Genomic DNA, 25,687 nt, shown 5'->3' with positions numbered 1-25,687 from the left:
CTTCCGCTTTTTTGTGAAAACTTTATTGAGAACATGCAAATGACAAACAAATAAAAGATCACACCCCAGTGATATTCAAACGCAGTTTATTATTATGATAATTATGATAATATCTGATAAACAAGCAATTTATAACTGTACACTAAACTACAATAAAATAATTACAGTTAATGTGAAATTACAGCCTTTGGACAACTGCATGGAAATTAGTACATTCCATTCATTAGAATTTCGATTTCTAGTGTGGACCACACATATGTGACTGGATATGCACATTGATTGAGCCTCGATGGCTTACACGTGTAGAAACATAAAATTCATGGTGATGAAGAGAAACTTAATATGCCATAACTTCTCATTTTACTGTGCTTATTTCAAAAATATTGGCAGCTTAACTTTTTTTAATATTGAAAGATGCTTTCTGTGGGAACAGGTTATTCGACATTGATTCGCTTTCTTGCACGTCTACGACACTGTACTGTGTATTCATCAGCATTAGGCATACCAATAAAATCTTGGTAAAACAATTACCGGTAATAATTTACAAACAACGCCCTTTATGTGGCACATACAACACATCACTTCATTGTGTCACTTCTATCCTAGAATGCTATTCACTACAAGTGTTTTGTTTTGTTTTTTTCACCAAATACATTTCAACACTTTTTGTTGTCTATCTTAGGTCCTTCTGTGCAGTTTTATCCAATCATTTGGCTTAATTGTTCAGAGTGATATGTTAATCTAACCTGGCTGTGAGACTAAAGTACAAACAATGCTTTTGATATGTACAACCACAAAGCAAGTGTCCATTTCTGTGATTGTACACGAGCAAACAGAAAGGTCTTTGTGTCCGCAGGGCTTCTCGTCTGTCTGACTTTATTTCATCTGTGTCCAAGCCCTCAAGCCCAGATCTGAAACCAACAGCGCCGCCGGTTATAAAAGGAATTTGAGCAACGACAACACAAAAATACATGACGAGGGTCCTTTTCTTACCCGAAGAGTGTGGTCCCATGAGCCCGTGCAGAAGGCCGTCCCATCCGGGGACACCCGCAATGTGCTGACACGGTTCTCGTGTCCAAACAGAATTGACACCCGTGTTCCTTTGAGAACATCCCAGACATTAATGGTGTAGTCGTTGTAGCCACCAAAAAGAAGTCGGCCTAGGGGAAGCACACACACAAATAATTTTATCTTCAAGAGGCATTTGCTTTATGTACTTTGTACAAGCTAAATATAATTAGAAACAAAACTCACCACTAAGAGAGAAATCAACACTGGATACGCCGAATATGATGCTCTCTTTGGAATAGATTGCTACTTCTCTGTCTGCTCTTAAGTCATACAGGCGGCACTATAACAAAAGTGCCAATGTTTGAACAGGGCATCATGGCTAATAGGAATAATTGTGTAGGTGCATCACGATACATTCAAATATCATGGAATAATGCACATTGCAGTCAAAGTAAATACTCATATTACCTGGTTTCATTAAAAACATGAGAAAATACTTTTCAGATGATCATTTCCTATCCCAATTCTGTTGGGGTTCACAGGACGCAGGTAAATACGTTTTCTCGTTAGGATGAGAATTTATTTTTTTTCTCTCCATGTCACTTTAGGGGCTCAGTAAGATAGTGATCAAACCATCATATAATAATACTTACTGTGGCATCATCTGAGCCAGACGCAAATGCATCTCCGCTGGGATAGTAACTGTTTAGAGAGCCAGTGAGAGAGAGATGATATATTATCCAATATAATCGAACATAACGACATAATCTAATTGTATTCCAATGCGTTTGTGACTCACCGCACGCTGTTGATGTCAGATTCATGAGTTTCAAAGGACTGGATGCACTGTCCTGAACGCATGTCCCACACATTGGCCTTCTTATCGCAGCCCTACCAAAACAATGGCAGAAGGACCATGTTCAAAATAATGTCACATTATAATTTCATATCAATAACCAGTTCAGTCAAAACCACGAGAAGGCATGAAGATACTCTCTCACCCCTGAGACAAAAGTGTTCCCGGTCTCGGAGGGCGCCAAATCCAGGCACAGCACGTCTGCCGCATGGCCATGGAAACTCTGCAACAACTGGCCGCTCTCGACATCCCATAATGCACACGTCCCGTCCCCGCTGGAAGTTAGGATCTTCGAGACAAAGAGATGATGGACAATTATAACAGGGGTGAAATGTCGATGAGCTATAAATGGACGGCCTGCTTTGTTTGCGTAAAACGCCAAATGACCTGGACATGAACCCCCAATTGGCTGTATTGAATTATTAAACAAGTGAGAAAGCTTGACTGCCCGGAGCATAAAAGGCATTAACAACAACACACAAATGAGTTGAGTACAATAGTGCTGGCCTAAACACGATCAGAAGCACAGATTTACAATTTACATGAAATCGTCAGAATCTATTGGTGATGGAAATGGTCAGACCACTGAAGGCCCAGGTCGAAACACCCTTGCCCACCGATGGCTTTTACAGTATACTGGCAAGTCCGAATTTAGCAGCAAGAACAGCAACCAAACGGCTAGTCAGTCCCCCAACCAAATTTGCAGGTCCCCCAGAACAAAGACTGAATTGTTGTATGCTCTTTTTGGATGTGTTGCTGCTCCGTGTCTGTTAAAATAGCAGGTGTTTGAAGGCTAATGATTAGCATCACGTAAATGCTAATGCTTCAGACGATCATGTTAGCATTAAGATAGCGTAAACCACAGTAAACATCAAGTGGGAGGCGCATAAATAGAATTAGCTGGAGAACTAAGCGAGCAAAATAGTCATATAATTCTCACCTGCATGTCCGAGTTGGTGAAGCTACAAGCGGACAAGTAGTTTGTGTGCATGGCGACCGACTTTTTCTTTGCAGCCAGGTTCTCGTTTTTGTCCAGAGACAGAGGATACACTGAACATTTGTTGTCCAGGCCACTGGGATGGAACACAGAAGCAATTAAATACAAAATGAACTACAATAGTAGAAAATGTTTTTTAATATAATAATAAAAGTTGAAATCATGCATGGAGCGTGACGTTTTGCAGCCGAATTGGCGGCTGAAAACACTGAATATTTGATGCCGAATGTGGAATCTTTGAAGCTGAAAAGTGTACATTGAATACTTTGATGGTAATAAAATTAGGAATTTCACTGTTAGTACCGTATTTTCCACACTCAAAGGCGCACTGGATTATGAGGCGCACCTTCAATGAATGGCCTATTTTGTAATTTTTTTCGTATATTGGATCCACCGCATTATAAGGCGCAATCTACAATGCATCCACTAGATGAAGCTACGCTCAAGGAAATGCCAACAGAACACTACACTATACTACACCCTGATTTATATAGCGACGATCAGATGTCAGTAAAACATATTTAATAAAGCAGCGACACAGTTCGCTTAACCAACAGCAAGTTATAACATTGACTCGTTAACGTTGAACTCTCTTGCCTGCTCTATTTCCGTGGTCAACTGCGAAACCGATTGCCTTAAGTTTGAACTGTGCGTTGTAAGCATGTCTCGAGCAAGGAGCCATTTTGGGGATGACATATTACCGTAATGACCGTACACAAGGCGCATCGGATTTTAAGGCGCAGTGAGCTTTTAAGAGAATGGAAAGCTTTTAAGTGCGCCTTTTAGTGCGGAAAATACGGTAATACAGATTCAGAATATAATGGCACATTTAGAATACTTCTATACTGCATTAATTTTTAACATTTGTATCCAGATTTATCCCAACATTGAATAGGTTGTTGTGCATGTGTTTCACAAAAGCAAGCGCCTGCTATCTAATGACAACAAAAAACAGAGCCAAGTTGACGTGGCACTCACCCACAAGCTACAGCGCAGCCGGACGGGGCATAGGCGCAGGCCATGACCCAGGTGCAAGGCATCGTCACGGCATGCTCCTGATCCACATCAAAACAAACAAAGCTGCTTCAGAGAGGGACAGCAATCGGATCTTTTGAGTGGATGACTCCAAGAGAACAATCAACTACAACATGAAACCCTGCTTGGTACTCTTGGCCCACATGCTGGAACTACTCGCAATTTTAGAAGAGGTTTTAGACTCTGTGAAATACGCTTGTGCTTCTATTTTCTTCCTTTCATAACTTTGCTGCTATAAATTGGGGATTTCTCCGTTGTGAGACGAATAAAGGTTTTATTATTCTTATTATTCTTAAATTTAAGATGAATTAATTTTTTAAAAATTTACAAAATAAAGCAACACGTATTGTTGTTGTTGTTGTTTTTTGTGAGAGAACAGTTTCCATTGATCATATACACATAAAACATATCCACATTAGAATATTAAACGTTAGCATTTATATCTCTGTCAACTTCTTTCTTGTTTGGATTTGGTTTTCTTTTGCTTTTTGTTTGGACCTGGATGCAATTCAAGAATACATGGTAAAGTGGTTCATGTGGTACTATTGTTAGATATGTATTTTTTTTTTTTACCCCTATCACTGTATACTGTACTGCCCAAGCATTGTGGATGATGCATTTTCACACACGCATTACACAAATAAACATGATCAATGACAAAGCGAGACTGAAGAAAATGTATGCGGGTGTCGCATAGCACTCCACTACCGGTTATGGCATCATCTTTTCGATAAAACCAATCGATATTTACTGTATTTGGAAAGCACTTTTCTTCCAAACACTGCATCACTGAATAATTCTATTTCAAAGGCTTGAGAGCCAAAGAGCTGTTCAGGACAGCCGTTAAGGACGTCCATAGTGTTGAGCGCAGCACAAATAGGTCTTTATGTTTTATTCAGGGCGGCACGTTAAAAAGACGAGTAGTTACCGGTACCTTGTTGGTAGTGAAGGCATCCCACACGATCACTTTTCCGTCCTGCATGTTTAGAAAAAAAGCAGACAAGGTTTATGATCAATTAATATCAACTATATATAGCAATATACTCTATGCTTGTCACTGTCTGTCCCAGTATGTTCACATTTTTATTGAGCCAGAGGAAAGACGAAGTATTTTAAAGAAATGGAATCTCAACACACCACAAAACTAAATGCACCAATAGGTGGATACTGAGCTGGTGATGTTGTTTCAATTTACAAACAAATTTACTTAGTGTGTGCACGTGCTATGAATTATTCTGTCTAACAGTCGACCTCACAGTGCGGCTCCACCCTCCCTGTGTGGAGTTTGCATGTTCTCCCCGGGCCTGTGTGGGTTTTTACCGGGTACTCCAGTTTCCTCCCACATTCCAAAAACATGCATGGCAGGCGGATTGAACACTCAAAAAATTGTCCTTAGGTGTGACTGTGAGCGTGGATGGTTGTTCGTCTCTGTGTGCCATGCGATCGGCTGGCAACCGATATAGGGTGTCCCCCGCCTACTGCCCGGAGACGACTGGAATAGGCTCCAGCACCCCCGACTCCCCGACCCTTGTGAGGATAAAGCTGATCGGAAAATGGATGAATGGGAACCGGTGAAAGACACAGGTTAAGTATTACTTGTGCCATCTAGTGGAAGAACATTGAAATGTTCTGTCTGTCACATACGCTACTGGAAAAATTAGATGAACAAAAATGTATTTTTTTGCGAGTAAAATCATCTGTGGTGAGAAGTAATGAAGTAAAAATACTTTGTGATGGTATTTAAGCACTTTTTTTTAACTGTTACGTTCCACACGTACAATTGAAATCAGATATACGTAACTTCTAATCTTTACTTTGTCAAATAGGATAGTTACTTTTTTTCAGCTTCCACGAATGATGACAAGCTGTCAACAGATACAAACGGAGCGAGGTAAACTTAGGTTGAGATTGGGATTGTTTTTTTTTACTTGGGGTTCAATAAGACTGCCAAAACAGAGACAATGGCGACATCGAGAACCAGAGAGCATATCACGACAATGGCCCGAGAGATTCAGAGAATTTTTGGATGTTGTCAGGTGCAAGAATTATTGATGGGCAACATGTGTTTTGTGCCAGCCTAACAACCACTAGCATATGGCATTCAAAAATGCTGTATAATATTAAAAAACACAAATATGTTCAGTGATTTATTTCAGTTGTGATAGCATTAGCTAATTTAGCATTTGTTGTACGTCAATTTACGGTGTTAGCAAAGACATGCGAACATGTTTGGATCGCATCATGGACAGAATTAATGCTCGTTGGCTCCTGTGTTAAAATTGTGCTTAGTTATTTAAATTGGTTATGGAAGCGTACTGCTGACACACCAGAAAAAAGTTCACTATCACGTTATCATGTGAAACTTAACACATTAACACATGTTGTTAACACACATGTTGTGTTGAACCTGACAAGTTACCAACATTAAAACATGACACTTATCAGGTTATAATGTGAAACTTATCACATTTAAACTTGAAATATATACAGTATAACTAATCACGTTTTAACGTGAAATCCATCACATAACGTAATACTGAACTTATACTGTATCTTTCCTGGTCCGGCAGCAATACATTTCCGTATTGGTCAATGTGTAAAACAGAAAAAAAATTGTTTCGTTTGTACCTAAGAACAATAATAATAATAATGATTATTATTATAATAATGTGTCAAATTTATATGCACAACCAGACACACAAAGCGCTCACAGTACTTACATTATTCATGCACTCATGTATTCACACTCTGGTGACAGTAAACTACATTGCTTTGCCACATCTGCTCCAAGGGAGGCTGGCGGAAGTGTGGCTGCCAGAGTGCACCTACGGCGCCTTCGACCAGCACCACACATTCACACCCGAGTATACACAAGTGTGAGTGGTGAAGTGCTCAAGGACACAACAGTACCTGACTCGGAGAGAGTGGGAATCAAACAGTGGACAATCCGGTTACTGCATGACCTGCTCTTAACTCTGAGTCAGTACCATTGTGGAGTATGTACGAATTTACTTTTACTTAAGGTAAGTAAAGGAGACGAATAAGTACTTCTAGTGTTCCCAGTGGGTTGTTTTTTTTAGCCAAGTATCTGTAGTTGTACTAAAGTACAGTTAGTGAGTACTTGTGCCACTTCTTGGCCCAATTATGCAAAACTGGAAAATTCTTTGCAGCAATTCTGATGATCTATCAGTGCAAATGAGCAGCACAGGCGAGTGTGTGTGTGTGTGTGTTTTTGAGTGACCTGTGAAGAGCTGACGATCCTCCTCTTGTCCTTACACCAGTCCATGCACAGAACTTTGTTGCCATGTCCTTTCAGAGTTCTTCGCGTCTTCATGACAAACTGGCCCAGGCCCTCCACCTTCTCGGCCACTTGATGCACTGAACACACACACATTCACACCGATTGTGTATTACAGCAAATCTACTACAGTACTGATTATCATCCAGTGTAGGATTAAACCTGCGTTAGGCCTGAATCTAATGGATGAGTGCATTGCCTAATCTTTTTTTTTTTTTTTTTTGCTCGAACCAGCCCATGTCCTCAAAAAGCATCTCCCATGCAACGTGATGTAATCCAAATACATGTTTTGATATCTTCCTCTCTAACGTTGAGGTTGTTGCTACGCTGCAGATGGGATGTTTGGATGCTACGAGAGTGTCATGCAGATGCATGGAAGCACAGAGCTCGACAAATAGGGAAGCAGCAAAAACAAACCGAGCCTGTTCAATGTCAGGACACGCCGAGCCCAAGTGAAGAAAATACCGCTCACTGACTTTGTATGTAAAAAACGACTACGCTGGTGTTTTAGATGCAGAAAAACAAACATCCGCTCTGATTTGTCGGCGCTCGGGTGAATGGCGAGCGGCCTCTCCATTTTCCGTACTCACGCTCGACGTCGTGCAGCTTGGCTCTTTCCTCCTCCAGCTTCGACTTGAGCGACTCCGACTCGGTTTTCAGATGCACCAGAGTCTCGTTAAGCTGTACCTCCTGTGTCGCCATTTCAAGGAGCAGAGGGGATCTCATATATTTATACTTTATGCGGGGCCGCGATGGGCAGCGAAAAGGCTTAAAGCAGTAGCGCGCGCACACACACACACACACACACACACACACGCACAAAGCTAACAGCTGATGCTGTTCTCGTGACGTCACCGCGCCAAGACGCTACACGGTACTGTGGTCCAATCTCCAGGATGAGGAGAAGGAGGTCGGGGAAGGATGCTGTAGTTAACAGAAGGAACGGAGAGAGGAGGAAAAAGAGGGATGGAAGCTCCCGCAAGGATGCATTCTCAACAGCTGAATGAAATCCAAGATGGGTTAAATGTCCTTCTTGAGCACTCCGTAATGTTCCATGACGCTTCAGGTACACAACTACAATGTAATGCAGTGCGAAACCAGGGAATGTATGCAATTTTTTTCCGTCAGAGATTAAAGTAAAATTTTCTTCCCCCCCCCCCCCCTGCCCTCACCGATTCTGAATCTGCCCTCATAAAGTTTTCATTTTCATCCTCATCATCGTCATCATAATGAAAAATTGGGTAGGGTTAAATGGAAACGTCCAAAAATGGTGGAGGTCATATTTGGAGGAAAGAAATAATTTGTGATATGATGGGAAGTTTCGAATCTGATCGGATGGCCATGACATGTGGGGTCCCTCAAGAGTCAATCCTTGGAGCCCCTTTGTTCCGTCTTGCTTCAAAATGCCAGGCTGGATGTCGTGCTATGCACGTAGCTATACTTATCAACAAAAAAAGGAAAGCTTTTTTTTTTTAATCAGTGTCAAAAACACATTTAGGGATACATAAAATTTGATGTTGACCGGTGCAATTGATCATTTACATTATTATTAAGAGTACAGTCTTGTCATATTTGTTGGAATCATTTAGCTACTTTCCCCCTAATATTGGTCATTAATTTTATTCTCATTTTATTTCGTTAAGTAATTACTTGATTTGGATACTGTAAATACTATGGTGCCTCAAGATACAAGTGGTATAACATCAGCAAATGGAATGTAACAAATTCAACAGTTTTGGCTTATATTCAATGAAGGTTGTGCTGCTCTTTCAGGTGTGTACACACATTGGCCACCTGGGGACAGTATAATACAGGCATAAAGACACACGTGAAGATGAGTTTCACAATTGATTCAGTATGCTGCAGTAGTATTTGTCATTTTTCGCAAAAGATAAATAATATACCGGTACTGTATGCCAGTGCATAGTGTTATATTGTCTGCTTATATATGCTGCTCCGCCATTTAGGATCAAATATACGCTTATAGGGTTGACATTGTTTGTTATTCGTAATTATCATTTTGATACAACTCAGATAGGACAACTGGATCTCATTTGACTGTGCTGATGTGCTTCTGTTTCATGCTGTCATCTATATGCAAAGTCTTGTAACATGCAGAGAATTGATTTATAATAAATCCATTAAGAATCATATCCAGTAAATTGCATATTACTGAGAGACAAATATTGCACTTTCAAAGAATATGCATCAAAATACTTGCAGAGAGACTGGAAGAGTCTCAGATGTCGGCATAGAAGTGGACGTTCTTCGAACTTTATCGGTCAATTACTGAATCAAACACCTGCTGTGAATTTTGCGATTCAGCTCCTTGTCTGAGAACAGCAAGTTGTGCAAAAATTCTGAAACATTTCAACAGGTGGATTTAAAACATTGAGAGAAGGTCAAATTAGGTTCACCCGTACAAGTGATATTTCAGGTTCATCCTTAAATTGCATCCAAAGTCCAATTTTGTGTCTCAATTTTTTTGTGATTAGTATATACTGTATTTCCTACGATACAAACAGATGACAAATATCCAGAAGCCATGTGATTAAAGGTTCGGCCTAGGAATACAAAGTTGAAAGTCTCTCTGGGTCAGATCCATCCATCCATTTTCTGATTCGCTGGGTGCTGGAGCGTATCCTCGCCGTCTTCCAGCAGTAGGCGGGGACACCCTGAATCAGTTGTCAGCCAAACGCAGGGCACACAGAGACAATCAACCATCTATGCTCACACCTCAGGGGAATTTAGAGTGTTCAATCAGACTGCCATGCATGTTTTTGGAATGTGGGAGGAAACCGGAGTACCCGGAGAAAACCCACGCAGGCCCGGGGAGAACATGCAAACTCCACACAGGAAGGCCGAAGCCAGGATCAACCCCACAACCTCTGTACTGTCAGGTCGATGCGCTAAACACTCGACCACCGGGCCGCCCTTGGTCAGATCATGGTTAGGAATTCCAGGTGAAGGCTACTGGGAACCTGCAGCAGCTCCAAAGCCTGTGAGGACGCGCAGAAAGGAAACGTAACCGGGAAACGATAATGTGCATCCGTCATCAGCTGTGCAGCGCCGTCGTGATCTTGTCGAAGTGACTGTAACAAGGAGAACATTCAGACTTTTCAGATCCAGCATCCAGGACGTGACATCAGTTGTTTTAAAGTCACTAGATGGGAGCCCACCTGAACTTTGCGCACAAATGATGAAGCCACCCTCTTCTCAAAAAGGTCGACGGGTGTGTATGAATTCAGAATCTTGACGATCTGTGAGAAAATATTCAATTGACTCATTTGAGTTTGACAAACTTGAACAGAAATGGATGGTATACCTGAACTGTGTTGAGCTCAGTGCATTTCTCTGTGATGGCCTTAGCGTCGTCATCTGTGGACTTGCTGACTTGCAGCAGCCAGGCGGCCTCGATCAACGGCTTCAGAGTGTCGATAAAATGACAACTCTGGAAGTCTTTCTCCTGAAGCCACTCTTCCAGGTAGCTGATGTTGCATCTGGAAGAGCACAATTGCTGTCACGCTTACAGTAGTTGGTGGACACAGCACCCTGTTCTTGTGAGAATTTTTAAAACCTGACTTACAACACATATTTATTCCTTAGCTATAAACACACATTCAGATTTGTTCTTTCAGATTCTGTAATTTGTTTTTTTACTCTTTTATTGTTTCCAAATATCCATCCATCCATCCATCCATCCATTTTCTGATCCGCTTATCTTCACGCCGCAGGGCGTGCTGGAGCCTATCCCAGCTGTCTTCGGGCAGTAGGCGGGGGAAACCCTGAACCAGTTGCCAGCCAATCGCAGGGCACACAGAGACGAACAACCATCCGCGCTCACACTCACACCCAGGGGCAATTTTGAGTCTTCAATCAGCCTGTCATGAATGTTTTTGGAATGTGGGAGGAAACCGGAGTACCCGGAGAAAACCGACACAGGCACGGGGAGAACATGCAAACTCCACACAGGGAGGCTGGAGCTGGAATTGAACCCGGTACCTCTGCACTGTGAGGTCGACGCGCTAACCACTGACCCAACAAGCCGCCCGTTTCCAAATATTATTATGTTAGTTTGTCGTATGTTTGTTTGGTTTTGATGTACTGCATTTTGTTTCAAGGGTGTTTTTTTTCAAGTGCTCTATAAATAAACTGAAGTTGTGTTAGTGTAGATATTATTATATAAATAATAAATTATACATGGAAATAAAATTGAAAGCCTATCAGCGGAAATGAGGCACATTTCCCCCCCCCCCCCCCCCCATTTGCAGCCTTTGCAATTTGATAATTGCATTCCACTCTATTGCGATGTGGATTTGAATTTGATTACTTGCTCAGCCCAAGTTTACAAAGTGTGATGCAGCATTTCTGCGTTGTTTGTGGAGAGTCTTGTGGTAGCAGAGCTTTGAGCATGTGAACGCCGCAGTGCATGGACAAACATCCAGTTCATTTAAGATCGTGATTAACATCCATCCATCCATCCATTTTCCGAACCGCTTGATCCTCACTAGGGTCGCGGGGGGTGCTGGAGCCTATCCCAGCCATCTCCGGGCAGTAGGCGGGGGACACCCTGAATCAGTTGCCAGCCAATCGCAGGGCACACAGAGACGAACAACCATCCACGCCCACACTCACACCTAGGGACAATTTAGAGCGACCAATCAGCCTGCCATGCATGTTTTTGGAATGTGGGAGGAAACCGGAGCACCCGGAGAAAACCCACGCAGGCCCGGGGAGAACATGCAAACTCCACACAGGGAGGCCGGAGCTGGAAGCCGACGCGCTAACCACTGGACTACCGGGCCGCCCCTCGTTACATTTCACACAAATTTCCTGCACATACACAAACACAAACCTGATTTGCATTCCTTTTCTGCAGGAACACATGTCTTTTCGCAGTAGCAGGTTATTGAGGGTGGTCGCCCCGATGTGGAAGAGCAGTTGCTTGACCACCTGTTTAATGAGATGCGGCTCGGTGCCGTGCTGTGTCATGTTGCTGTAGAAGTGAGAGAGTCGCTGAATGATGAAGGAGATGGTGTAGGTCTCCGTGTCGTCGTTGTTTTTGCGAGAACGTTTAATGAAGCCCCTTAGTTTCATGCTGGAAATGCCCTGTAAGCTTTCATGCTCCAACATACCGGGCACTGCGGGGAGAAGCACAGTTAGTCGTACGAATTAATAAACAATTTTGTTTTTGTTTTGTTTTGTTGTTTTGCTTTGTCAGATACCAATCGCAGGGGTGAGAGCTCTTTCCATGGCGGCGATAAACTGGTGGTAGATGCAGATGGCCAAGTCGCTGACAACCTGCTGATGGTCTGACAAATCAAAGTTCTGCAAGCAGTTGTTCACCTGACGGGCGGTACTGTGCTTGCTGAACTCCTTTTGTGAATGACAGAATATGAGATATGAGGTATGAGGTGAAACAGATCTGCAGTTATCTGTAATACGGTTGACAAAAAGTGTTCCTTTACCACTTCTCCGCTGTATTGCTTAAGACAGTTGAGCAACTGGTACATGTTGGACAGCCAGAAGGACAATAAGGCCAAGTCATTCTGGTGAGTCTGAAATGGGAACATTCAGTTTATACTTTTATTCATTGGCTTCTCCATAGTAAGTCTAGCATCATGACAATACAGCACACAATATGTTGTCCAACAACTGTAAGGGAAAGCTAAAATTGTGCAATGAATCTAGAAACACATATTTGACAGAGTAGATCAGAATTGAAAAGAGCACACTTCAAACTCACCATGGTGACCTTTTTGACAGCACTAATAGTCGCATTCATAAAAGACCGGAGTTTGTCTTCGTTGTTCATGTAGTCAGCATGGCGTATGCACATGAAGAGAATGTAAGCTGGCAAAACAGGAATCATGTTGACCGCCACACCTTTGGGCTTCAGGTCTGCGAGAGACAAGAATGAATGACGGGTGACAAATGAATGAAAAAGAAAATCTGCACATTGTTACGGTCCAGTTTTTGGTTGGTTTGCCACAGTCAATCGGACTTTTGTGTGTCTTAGTAACGAAATGAAAATCTTGTCTCTTGTTTTTCGATGCTGATGTTATTTTTCTGACAGGACTTCCAGGTACCACTATTCACATGACATCACCGTGTTTATTTCTGCTATGTCAATATAGCGATGCAATTCATAAATGCATCTGTCTCTTATAGATGATTCATAAAAAATAATCCTGAATCTGGATCTCTTCAATGCTTGACTTTTACACATAAATAAAGAAAAAGAAAATACCTAAAATAAGGTTTTGAATGAGTCGAGGTTCATCCTGTGGGTTGTACTCCAACATTCCAAGATAGTGTTTGGGAACAGGTGAAGATGTTTTCTGGGCTGTGTGACACAAGAGATCATTGAAACCACAGTTGACCTGACTGTATTTATTCTACATGAAACCTGTAAACGAGAGGCAGGGTACCTTTTTGTGCTGTTTCAAGGCTTATCATTTGATTCTCTAATTGTTTAATGACTCTTTCCTTCTGGTCAAGTTGCTCCTCAAAGTCCTTTAAGAAAAGCAGAGCTTGAGGTACACTGGCCGGTACTGTAACCCGTCAGGTTTAACATCTAGTTACGTACCAAATTTCTAGAAGATAACTCGGCGGCTTCTAGTCTCAGTCGGATCTTGGCATCTCTCTCCATCTGCAGTTGCCTGCTCAGGTGATCAGTCTCCTCTTGAAGGTCTTTTATTTGACCTTGAAGAGTCGTCTTTGCCTCCTCCAGCACCTGAGTTTGATCCTCAAAGTTCCTGGAAGGAATCAAAAGAACGAAGTCAAGGATAGTGACAGGATGATCGAAACATCCGACTCCAATCTGAATATTTCACCTGCACTTTGAACTCTCTTCTTCCACCTTCTTTTGAAGAGTATTTTTAATCTCATCTGCTTTTTCTTGAAAAGTGCAACAAAAAAAAGTGAACAAAGTTACAAGCAAAAGCAAAATGTTCAATTCAAACAACCACTAGCCAGAATTAAACTCACCCTCTAACTCTTTTCTCTGCTCTTCTACAAGAACCTCACACTCATGTTTTTGTCTTTGCAGCTCTGAAATCTGAACTTTCAGCTCAGGTATTACCTGACAACATACAGATCAAGTGACCAAAAGACGACACAAAAATGATTTTGCATTCAATATATAATAATCTCAAAAGAACACTCAAACTTACGGCGTTTTCGCTGCTCAGCCGGATCACCTCTTGGCGAATGTTCTCATTCATGTTATTTTTCTCCGTAAAAAAAGTTTGCAGGCTGCTGTTCTCATTTTGAAGGTAATCCACTTTCAGTCTCAAGCCTTCTATTTGAGTCTCATAGATTTCCTTCTGCTCCTTGCGGTGGTTCTCCAGCGTTCTACCAAAAATAATGTCAAACAGGTCACACTGAGTACACCTTTTTTTCCTCACAGTGGCCATGTGGAAGGATGATGACTGTGGCAGTCACTAAACAGACCTGGTAGCTTTCTCGAGACCATTAAAGGCAGCCAGAAGGTCTTCAGCTTCATATGTCTTCTCAGAATAATCTGCAGTTATCCTTCAGGAGCACAATAACAGACAATTCAATGACATTATCCCAAAAAAAAACCAACCAAAAAAAAAAGAGAAAAAGGGAGAATTTAAATAATCAATTACCCCAGAAGCACCTCTTCTTTAACAACGCTTCCTGAGAGTACTTTTGAAATATCGTGCAGTTTAGCTGAAAAACAAACATTAGAATCACAACAATGCTGCATTTGTTTTGAATTCGAGATCTTGAAATATCAGCGATACCTCTCGCTTCTTCAGACTGCTGCTTCATCTTTCGGTCTATGGTTTGCTTTTGATTCTGGAGGTTGCTGAGGTCCCTGCGGAGCTCAGGAATGACCTTGACGTGCTTGGTGAGCTGGGCCACTTGATCCTGCAGGTCGGCGCTCATTTGTTCGCTGTCTTCCAACTTCATCTTAAGACTGACTCTCTCGTCCTTCAGCCTCCTGAGCTCTTCTTTCAGGATTGCCAGCTCCTTCTCGTGTTCCTCTCTCTGGATGTCAAGGTTGTTCTCAGCGATTCTGAAGAGAGGAAATCCCATTAGTCCTTAATTACTACTGCAACATATTACGAAAGGGTTTTTTGTTATCCTACTTTCGAAGCCTTGCTTGATTTTCTTTCTCTTCCAGTAGAGTCATCTTTATTTGATCAAACTTTTCTGTTGGACAATGTCAAATATTTGATACAAATACATAAAAGGATAGACTGTGTGGAATAGATGGACCCTTCGTACCTTGATGCTGTTTAGCGGAAGCTTCAAACGTTTTCTCCATGGTCTGTTTTTTAATGATTAACCCATCAACTTCACTTTGAAGATCAGTCAATTTCTGTAGCGCAAAGACAAGATGAATGATTTAAAGAGCAGAAAATTAAAATTGCGGCAGACATCATTGAGGAGCGCCCATTGACTAGCTTGCGCTTTTATGATGTTTTACCCCATTTACGTCAGGCATCTTAGCTCAGATACAAGTCAGTTTCCGCGTAGCTATAGAACAAGTTTTACAAAATCAGTTGTGAATTCCAGCCAGCGCGATGCTGAGAAGGATTCACCAACTAACCAGAGCTTGCTTGATCAACTACTATGGTTGGATAATTATCGAAAAGCTATTTATATTGATATCCTGGCACATCCACATTTAATAGGTGCTTCTTCATAGCGTCACGTGTTACTTTGCTGACATAATTTTATCAATATGACAGACAAAGTCCTTTTACTTCAACTGCCTAAGTTTGGGGAACTTCAGCCTTGGCTGGCACTCTGGGATAGCACCACTGATCTAACACAGTGTTACTATGTGGTTTTGGTACATTACATGTTTGTGTTTCACCTTTTGAACAGTGAGAGGCTCAGACCAGGCTCTGCTTTTACCACACTAAATTCGGACGTAAAGCCAGGCGACGTCAAGTACCCCGAAAGGTTCAGCCAAGGCCATAAGAAATTGGCTGCACCAGCAGGCTATATTTCACTCAGTCGCTTTTTCTTCAGTGCCTACAAATGCAGTGCTTTTGCAACTCCCAAATGAGGTCTTTAAATGCAAGTCAACTGAAATATTGTGAGGAATGAGGAATTTGCAGACACAAATGCTGCCCTTGCAAAAACCGATGCCGACCTGTAGATTCTAACACTCTTAAATTTGCTGTTGGGGCTGCCTAAAATAAATGTGTTGACATCACTTAGCAGCAACTTGCTTTCAGTTTACCATCAGGTATGAACTTGTAGGTAGGGTTGGACCTCGCCAACCGCCATTTTCGTTTCCTTCCAAAAACTGCAGAAGCTTTCATGCATTTCTGACTGCATGACAGATTGAAGTCATGATGCCAACAAGCACAAGTAGTAAGTAGCCGAGTGACTGGGCTGGAAGTGTATCAGTGTATTTATGGCTGGTAGACAGATGCTTGCGGAGCAAACTTCTGATGGAGGCTTTGCAGGAATGCAGTCAAGGTTCCGGTGACGACCCCGTTCCATCAGTCCTACTGAATGCAGGCGCAAGCTATTAATGCAGTCCATCGTTTATCACATCCTGGCAGGAAGTAGTCTCAGTTGTTAGTGCCACTTGTCCAGCACAGACTTTAAAAGGATGCTCAGCAAGCAGGGGTGATGTTGTTGTGTTATATTATTTTGTCATTTTATGTTAACTGTTCTTTTGATGGCGGCGTGGGCACCCGCAGCGGCTCCTCTTGTTGTCTTGTTATCTGGTTTCATCTGTGCTGTATGTTGCACATACAGCGCATTTGACAATAAAGTTGGACTTGACTTGATAAGGCTCCCTTGAATCTTGCGTGGTCTTGCACTTCACCAAAAGAGAACCTCCAGTCTTTGTTTGTGGTCATTGTCGAAAGGATAGGTGGCAAATACTTGGATTTCGGGTTGCCTGTCCCTGGTTGGGATGTCCGTCTTCTTTCTCAGAGGAGCTTGGTCATTCTCCTCAGAACAGTTGTCTTTGATTTTCACACAGGATGAGCCATTATGGGTGCTTCATTCACCCATGTTCGTACTTGATATTTGCATTGCTTGTATTTTTTGCTGTTTTGGATTGATGATTGCAGACACAATGTGCACAAAGGATTTGTGGACTGTGGGGCGCACACTGCAATGCTTTTGGCGTTAACATTGACGGTATATCGGTATTTAAAATGTAGTGGAATATGTTGAGTACTAACTGTTACTTTTTTGATTGCTTGTAGAAGGCTGAAGAAAAAAGCTCTAAAGATTTTAGGGATCTAGGCCAAATCCGATGTTGTCCAGTCACATTGAGTCTACAATCAAAACTGACTGACCAGAGAAGCATCTTCTTTGGCTTTCTTCTCTCTTGCTGCCAACGATGCCTTCTGGATAGCTGATTTTTCCAGCTGTGTCTCCAGAGCATGCAGCCTGTCCATGGCTTGTGAATGGGAGTTGGCCAAACTCGTCAGTCTTTCCACCAAACCGCAGTTCTCTTTACTCTGGGATTAAGGATCAGGGATTAGGTTACGTCTTCTCCAAGGGCTGGACGATGGGCCGTGAGACGACATTTACCTGCTCCTCATTCTTCTTTCGGAGCTGCTGTACCCTGAAGGACAGTTGAACCTGATGCACCAGTTGACGCATGGCTTTAAAACGTCGCCGAGCCAGCCATGCTCTGGCGTACTTCTGCAGCACCAACGCCTTGCGTGCTTCCACAAGCTGAGCGAAGACGATGATGCCGTTTAACGCCTAAGTTCGATTCCGTGGCTTGACAAATACTGCCAAGTAGGCTAAAGTTACAGACCTGGGAATAGGATTTACGGGCCAGCCAACCTCGTGTGAAAGCTTGGATGGTGATGATGGCCAAGCGTACCGTTTGATAGCTCTTCTGTATGCGGAAGCCTCTCCAGTACCTTTGAATGACCACTGCTGACCAGCCCTGCTTCAGGTTTGCTGCGCTCACCGCTTTACTGTGGTTTCACAAACGAAACAACACAAATTGTGTGGATATTTGACCTCAGAAACTCAAGATTTTGAGCCATTGCTGAAAGCTACTCACCGTACAGTCCTCTTGCCACGGACGTACTGTTGAATCAGGATGGCTGCCTGCCTCAAGCGTTGGTATTTCCTTCTCTGGTTCCACCCACGGACGTATTTCTGAATGGTAATGCAAGCCGCTCTCAGTCGGTCCAGACGCAGCTTTTCTAAATATGCGACTTGACCAGCTCGAAGGAAGATCTTTGTGCGACCAAACTTGTACTGGTTTGGGTCCTGAAAACAGAGCCGTGGAGAAAACACAACAAAGTGGTCAAGAGAGACATTTGTCAATTTGTCAATAGAGACAGAAACAACGAAGCCACCTGAATCAACCTCTGAAGCACATATTTGCATGTCTGTGTCTTGTCATCGAGGCTGGACTCCTCATTGGTCATTAGGACATTGTAGCGGCTGTAAAACTCAAAGTAGGTCCACCTGAAAACCAAACATATTTGCGTTGGATTCGGTGACATTTTGTCATTTACTGATATCTACCGGTAGTCAAAGCACCTTGAAGGGTAACTTTGGGCACTGATACGAATTGTTTCAAGCACTCCACAGGCCCGCAGCTGTTGCACCACCCTCCCGGAATCGTATCTGAAAATAAAAAATCACTTGCTCAAAAAAAAAAAAAAAAAGCTTCTAACTAGGAAATAGAGCTTTACTTATGTAAGTATTTACAAGTACTTACTCAAATGGCAGCTTTTCATCATTTGGCTTAATACAACGCACATAGTGAGGGGTCGTAGCATTCAGTGTCTCCATCAGCAGCGAGAGAGAGCTGCAGAACTACAATCACAATGTGTCAGCATAGACACAAAAACATGACCCAAACTACTAAGTCAACTTTGACATGTCTACCTTATCTCCAACTGAGGCCCTCAGCTGTTTATTGGCTGATTTCACACCAGGCTTGGCCGGCTTCACTTTGATACCTTTCATGTTCGGAACACTCTGCCCCTCCTCTTGAAAAAATTTGGCCAGAAAGGCGAACTGATGATAGGGACGAGAAGAAGAGAAATATGTTAGTCTGAGAAAAACAAAGGTTGCACTCTAAGATTTGTTGTTGATACGTACAGTATTCTTACGTTCATAAAACTTTGTTTACCTTACTGGCTTTCAAAACATCTACCAGTTCTTCATAAAGAGTATCTCGGTTCTTCTCAAGAAAACCTTTGCACTGATACTCCACCTGTTAAGCGGCAAGATGAAAGAAAAATAAATCATGGTACACTACACTCCTTTGATGAGTGTAGTGTACCAAATGTGTCCTATTTGGACACAACTCTTGATTAATTAATCAGGAATTTGACGAGTTATCTTGTGAATCTTAATTCTTTACCAAGACATTTGGGAAAAATGTATCCCTCCAATGTGTTTGGAAGACTTTGCGCAAGTTGCCTTTTGGCCCGAACACGACTGTATGCCAGTTCACAAAGCAAAGTCCATCAAGATATTCCTGAATGAATTTGGCGAGGAAGTACCCTCTCTCACCCTTTTTACAATAATTCTAATGCTCATCGTGTGGTGCAATAGGTGTGGATGTGTTCTGTACCTTGTCTGCAAAGTGTTGAATGATAAAGGTCTCATTTGACAGCTTAGGCAACTCAAACAAAGGATTGCTGTTCAGATAGTTGGACAGTTTTTGGAGCCAACTTTGATCGGTGCCTTGAGGAAACTAAAGAAAATAGCATATTTGTATTTGAGGACCAGTGATTGAAAAACTAAGCACCCATTAATCGTAGTGACTGAAAAGTCTTTTGTACCAAACACTCTTCATCAAGCAAGTCCAGGATTCCCATTTTGGCTTCAATCAAGTCAATGACTGGCTGATTGTCATAGAAATCTATTAACGTCCATGGAATGTCTTCTTTCATGTACTCCTCTTGTTCCAGTTTGAACACATGCTGGATAGAAAAAGAAAAACATGAATAGGTCCTCCATCAAGAGGAGTGTATCGGGTTTTGTGCTAGTTTGGGTGATACAAACCAAGTTAAACTGCTGCTGAAGCTTTTCATTGGCATAGTTGATACAAAACTGCTCAAAGCTGTTGATGTCAAACGTCTCAAAGCTGAGGAGCACATAATGAAAGTTGAGATGAAGAAATCATCAAAAGATAGAAAATCAGAAGAACGCTTTTTTCCCCCCTTACCCATAAATGTCCAGCACCCCTATGAAAGCATGTTGCTTCCCTGGGACCTGCAGTGCTTTGTTGATCCTGTTAATAACGCAGTTAAACAAATGAGCATAGGTTCGTTTGGCGAGAGCATCTCTGGAATTCACTGCACGGTCTTTGGGCAACGGTTTCACCACCGTCTCGGCCACCAGGACAAGCCTCCGATTGCACAGCCAACGCACTAAGTCGTCTGCACGCACAGCCAACAACTCACAGACGATGTGCAGATGTGAATCGCTGTTCTGAAAGTCAATAAAAAAGACAACAATTGTAAAACAGTTCACATCATTAGGTACACCCTCACAAACTGATCCAATGGAGAACAACATATACATTTTCAAAGATGATAAGCATGAATACAATTTTTAATTTGAATGCCATTTTGCTTATTGTAGTGGTTGTAGTTTAACAACTACTGTACAGAGGAGTAGTGGCCAAGGTTTAGAATTTTTAGAAATCCTTTTTTGAATTATGTGTGGCATTGGCTGACCAGTCTTAGTTGCGCTTACATCGGTGATTATACTGACCAATAGTAAAACGTGGGTGGGGGGTAGGATTGAAATGATATACAGGACAAACACAGTACATCAATAATAAAATGTTGAGTGTTGATTTTTGTGAAGAAAAAAGACACAGTACAAAATGAGTTCTTGCACTTAATGTCAGTTTCTTGTTCAGCAGTTTTGTGTGATCCTTTAATGGTATTTTTTTTCTAATACAGGCGAGCCCTTTCCACGGTGGGGGGATGGTATGTGGCTATTTTGGTGTTTACTTCAAACCCATTGTTGTTGGGTTAGGGTAGTAGATCTTTGATACATACCCTCAAAAATGTGCTATCAAAAATGATATGCAGTATCTTAAGAGAATGTATCTGGACATATACATGTATGTAAAACAGCATTGTTGTCGAACATCTGGTTAGGAAGTGCGTGGTCCTATGTGGACCCTCCGGAGCACTGGTGAAAAATTGTGGCCCCCTCCAGCATTTAAGTTGTCCAACCCTAGTCAAGGCCTACTAAAAGTAACTAAAATAAAACCAGGTTACTGGTCACTGTGTTTACCGTGAAAGTGCCATGTGGTTTCTTATTTTCGGTTAAAAAAGAAATTGTAGTGCAACAAACAAAACCACTTCAAAATATAAAATTACTTAAATAGTTGGCAATTAAAATCTCTCTTTAACGGTTAAAATCCAAAGCGCGCATATTTGTGAAGGCAGATTTCCAGCTTTTAATACAACTCTTGCGTTGGATTGTGCGGGTGTACCTTAATGTTGTCGCCGCGGTAAGGCCTAAAAAACAAACAAGACTCACAGAAATGGACGACCGATCATCCCCGGAGCTCTTAATTTCCACATTTCCCAGATGGAGAATGGCTGCAAGAACTTTGAAAACATCAGACTGAAAGTCCTCCTTCAGCCCTAAACAACCACAAAGAGGTCGTGTGAATATTATGCAGCACTGTTGTGCACTAATAAATTTGACTCCATCGAAAGCATGCTTTACCCAAAAGTGAAAAGGTCTGCTGAGTCTCCTCCATGCCTTTCCTGTCATCCACACCTTCAATTATGATATCGCCACCCATGCCTGTGTAGTGGAACTCATCTGCACTCACTGCAGAAAAAAACAAAAACAAAACCTAAACATTACATATATGGACAAACGTACAAAACTTAGAGATTCTGTCTCAAACCTTCACAAACGTACTCAGTTTCAGTGCCTTGAACTGTGGCAGATGCGCACAGGCGCACAGTTGGTAAAATATGTGATAGTTCCGCTCAGACTCAGCCTGAAAGCAACAACGTCACATATGTGAGACAGTAGGAGGATAATTAACCAGAATATCCAGTTGTTTACCTGGAAAACAACTCTGGATTTCTCCAACAGGTAAGTCCTCATGTTTGCACCAATTATTCGATACCTATTGTCAAAACTGATCTCAGTGAATTTCCCAAAACGGCTGCTGTTGTCGTTCCTGATCGTCTTTGCGTTCCCAATGGCCTGAGAGAAAGTCAAGCAAGTTTGATATATCAGCCATCATCACCGTGACATTGACTGAACATGACCAAAGCGTTTGTTACCTCTGTTATGGGATTGGATGCCAGAACCTTGTCTTCAACTTGGGTCTTGCTGCCAGATTTGCTGACAACAGCAAAATACCTCATAGCATACCGAGCGGACACTGTTTTACCAGCTCCAGACTCTCCACTGATGATGATGGATTGGTTCTTGTGGTTTCTGGTCAAGACAACAAAGAACTGTGAGAAAAAAAAAAACAATAATAATAACAATTTATATACATATATATATATACATATATATATATATATATATATATATATATATATATATGATCTGCAAACTTAGTTTTCATTGGCCTGTGTTTAATAACAATTTCAGTTTTTAATAATGGCTATGTATTCTTTCATAGTGGATCTCGACAGATGAATACATCCACATAAAAGTTGACCAGTTTCATATACTGTATTTACTTAAGGGCAACCAACACTCCACCATGTGTAAAACTCTTAAGACCCATTAAATTTGTTGTACCAATACGATAATCAATGTAACTGAGTGGAGAAGTGTGGCAAGAGTATCAGTAGTGGGGGAAAAAAAAACATACATTAAATACAAACAACATTTAAAACAATATAATCAAACAGATACAACCTGGTTAAACTTTTATGCACAGTACATTTTGTACTCTTCAAGCACAGTATAATTCAGTTGTATTTAACTTTTTACAGTAGAGCTATATGTAATGTGAATATTTTTACAAATATTTAAGTACAGTTTTTAATTACATTTTAAATGCAATAGTTTTCAGCCCATATCTCAGAGTTGTTAGGTGAGGACAATAGGGGTGTTCACACGGCACACATCTGCATCAGTGCTGCACATCTGCATCGGTGTAAGATATATCGCAACAAAATACGTAGGGTATTTTGTTGCGATATATCTTACACTGGTGCAAATTTTGTGGGGCGTTCACACGTAAGCAACACATTCAATACCCGTATGTAATCAACTCTTCTCATGTGTCGTAGCGAGTCTACCCCCGTAGCGTTCACACGTCCTATTTTATATCGGTGCTGCCCCGCAAACGAGCATTTACTCCGGAGTAAATTTTTAAACCACCTCCTTGAGCAGGGTTAAATTTGCTCCGATTTAAGCTGTTTTCAGGGGCTACACCGGTGTAACTTTGTACGCGTGAACACTCTATGGGTGCAGCCTCGGTGCTGCACCGGAGTAAAAGTTGCCGTGTGAACACCCCTAATTTGCAAGAAACATGAAGTCGACACATGATATGCCTTTGCGGGATATATAAAATGATGTTGTGGGCCGGATCTGGTCCCCGGGGCTTGGGTTTCACACCGGTGCTCTATTTAGATTCTCATGAAAAGTAATGTAATTTTTTTTTTGGGTGGGGGGTCTTGTTTTGTCATGTTATTCCATATTTTGCCAAGTTAGTTGATAACACATTTTGTTAAAATTCCTCGTCTGTGCTCTTGTTCACCTGGCCAGCTGTTTGTAAGCCTCCTCTGCCACTGCAAATATATGAGGATCCATGTTGCCCATGTTCTGACCAGAGTATGCGTGAATGATTGCATCTCCGTAGATATGAAGCTGCTTGTAGGGATTCAACGCCACCAGGATGATGCCTGCAGAGGGGAGACAAGACAAGCCAGGTGAAAACGACACCTCAGAGCTAACACAAGTGAAACAAAGCATTCCTTCTGCGCCTACCACAGTAGGTGTAGATGATTCTGGATTCCAGAAAGCGCACTTTAAGGTTGTGCAGGACAGCAGGTTCATGGAGGTAGCTGAGCGCAGTGAGATCATTCTCCCCAACTAAGATGTCCGGGTTGCGAAGAGGAGGGAGTTCTGGTGGCGACGAGTCAACGATGTACTTGTGCTCCTTTGAGAAAGAGATAAAGTTCATGTATGTGTCTAGTTATGTTATTCAACAACATGTGTTTATGAATGTTGTCAATTTCACTTACTGTGCTATTTTCCAGTAGCAGTTGTAAACAATCATCTCCATAATGGAAATCTCTCAGGATCTCTGCTGATTTCCACACATGTTCAGCATCTGGAATCCACACTCTGTTGTACTAGAGTGTAAATGCAAAGTTACACCTTAAAACATTTGTAACATGTCGATATTTCCCACTTTAAAGATTTTCCCTTTACTTGCACTTGCATAAGACTGAAAATAACATATTGGTTGTTGTGTGACAGTATATATACAGTGATAGTTAATTTGCCAGAGCATTTTTGCTTTCCAAAATGATTTACAAAGTAACCATATGTCTTTTTAGTAGTATTATAAACACATAATTTGCGACATGGCGTAATAATTTGTAGTTTTTTCTTACCCGCGTGTATAGCTGAATCAACGCCATGTTTTAGCGTTATTGTTGTAAACCCTAATGTCGAAAAAAATGTTTTCATCATCTAAATTGCACTTCCGAAGTGCCCGACATTTTTTGGTCCCTGGGTTAACTCAACTATTACAAAAAAAAAATCATAATTTAAGGTAGGAACGAAATAGCATGTCCGGTTGGCTTGTCAAAATAAGTGGAGAACTAATTTGATTTCATGTAAAATTGTTTTTCCTCCATTGGATTTATCAGCGTGCAATCGTATTTAATCGGCGTTCAATTCATGAATGGATTTTAAGTGTGGAATGGTTAGCAACTGAAATATTCTATTTGGCAATGCTTAATTTGTCTAATTTTATTTTGAAAAAGCAGAGTTTTACACCGCTGGGTAGTATCTTCTCCTCCTTGCTAGCTTGATTTTGCCTGCGGGAGCCTCTCACCTGTTGCTTCTGTGACATAAGACTCCACCCACCTGTCTTGTGACGCGCGCTCGTTTGTTCAAGGATCCAAAGCGAAAGAATCCGGATACAAATACCATAAAAGCTTCTTGGGAGATTAACAGAAAGTAACAGGAAGTTTAATTCAATTCACACGGGGACAAAAAGTACCTTCACGTGACCATATTGTAGTACCAAATGGCGATTTGTTTTCTATTTTTATGTATTTTCTTGTGTAAAGTTGGCTTAATAAATAATATGCTACAAACTTGAGAGATTTTGGTTTGAAGATTCAAAAAAAATTTTTTTCTCGTGTTTGGCCATAGACAAGCAGATCAGTTTTGGACTGTACGAACCTGTCTGATAACATTTGTCATGTTCATTTCCTGAATGAATGAGCCGATTTATAAAGTAATGCTTGTAATGACATAAATAAAAATGACAGCATGAGAACGACAATCATCAGAATGTCAGACAGACTTTTTT

General features: G+C 41.6%; 2 protein-coding genes across 3 annotated transcripts; both read right to left on the bottom strand.

Moving 5' to 3' along the window:
- Positions 1-69: 69 nt before the first annotated feature.
- gnb5a (guanine nucleotide binding protein (G protein), beta 5a) lies at positions 70-8,172 on the bottom strand. Of its 2 annotated transcripts, XM_086109711.1 has the most exons (11): positions 7,788-8,172; positions 7,141-7,277; positions 4,834-4,875; positions 3,843-3,919; positions 2,808-2,940; positions 2,013-2,156; positions 1,811-1,902; positions 1,665-1,713; positions 1,255-1,351; positions 994-1,160; positions 740-911 (listed from the first exon to the last, which is right to left on the bottom strand). In XM_086109711.1, exons 1-11 carry the CDS (start codon positions 7,921-7,923, stop codon positions 900-902), a joined length of 1,086 nt encoding a protein of 361 aa, XP_085965837.1. In that variant the 5' UTR covers positions 7,924-8,172; the 3' UTR covers positions 740-899. The 2 variants fall into 2 exon arrangements, with proteins under 2 accessions (XP_085965838.1, XP_085965837.1); XM_086109712.1 differs by lacking the exon at positions 1,255-1,351 and having other exon boundaries at positions 70-911; positions 7,788-8,171.
- A 482-nt stretch (positions 8,173-8,654) lies between these two features.
- On the bottom strand, positions 8,655-24,891 carry myo5c (myosin VC). The gene is made up of 40 exons (XM_086108267.1): positions 24,759-24,891; positions 24,384-24,494; positions 24,127-24,298; positions 23,897-24,041; positions 22,458-22,614; positions 22,234-22,377; positions 22,084-22,165; positions 21,883-21,990; positions 21,691-21,797; positions 20,357-20,622; positions 20,194-20,275; positions 19,971-20,111; positions 19,760-19,882; positions 19,313-19,396; positions 19,066-19,197; positions 18,896-18,993; positions 18,715-18,801; positions 18,528-18,639; positions 18,227-18,438; positions 17,972-18,137; positions 17,740-17,886; positions 17,502-17,666; positions 15,457-15,550; positions 15,318-15,381; positions 14,970-15,244; positions 14,832-14,895; positions 14,653-14,733; positions 14,373-14,553; positions 14,188-14,281; positions 14,034-14,097; positions 13,787-13,955; positions 13,629-13,713; positions 13,448-13,543; positions 12,944-13,098; positions 12,666-12,755; positions 12,423-12,573; positions 12,053-12,338; positions 10,523-10,697; positions 10,377-10,457; positions 8,655-10,289 (listed from the first exon to the last, which is right to left on the bottom strand). The coding sequence occupies exons 1-40, from the start codon at positions 24,783-24,785 to the stop codon at positions 10,137-10,139; spliced, it is 5,226 nt and encodes a 1,741-aa protein (XP_085964393.1). The 5' UTR covers positions 24,786-24,891; the 3' UTR covers positions 8,655-10,136.
- Between the last annotated feature and the right edge of the window lie 796 nt (positions 24,892-25,687).

Source organism: Hippocampus guttulatus, chromosome 4 (assembly GCF_054856545.1).
Source record: "Hippocampus guttulatus isolate MCC_2025c chromosome 4, RoL_Hgut_1.0, whole genome shotgun sequence".
In the NCBI taxonomy this organism is placed as follows: Eukaryota; Metazoa; Chordata; class Actinopteri; order Syngnathiformes; family Syngnathidae; genus Hippocampus; species Hippocampus guttulatus.
This window is presented reverse-complemented; position numbering and strand designations above follow the sequence as displayed.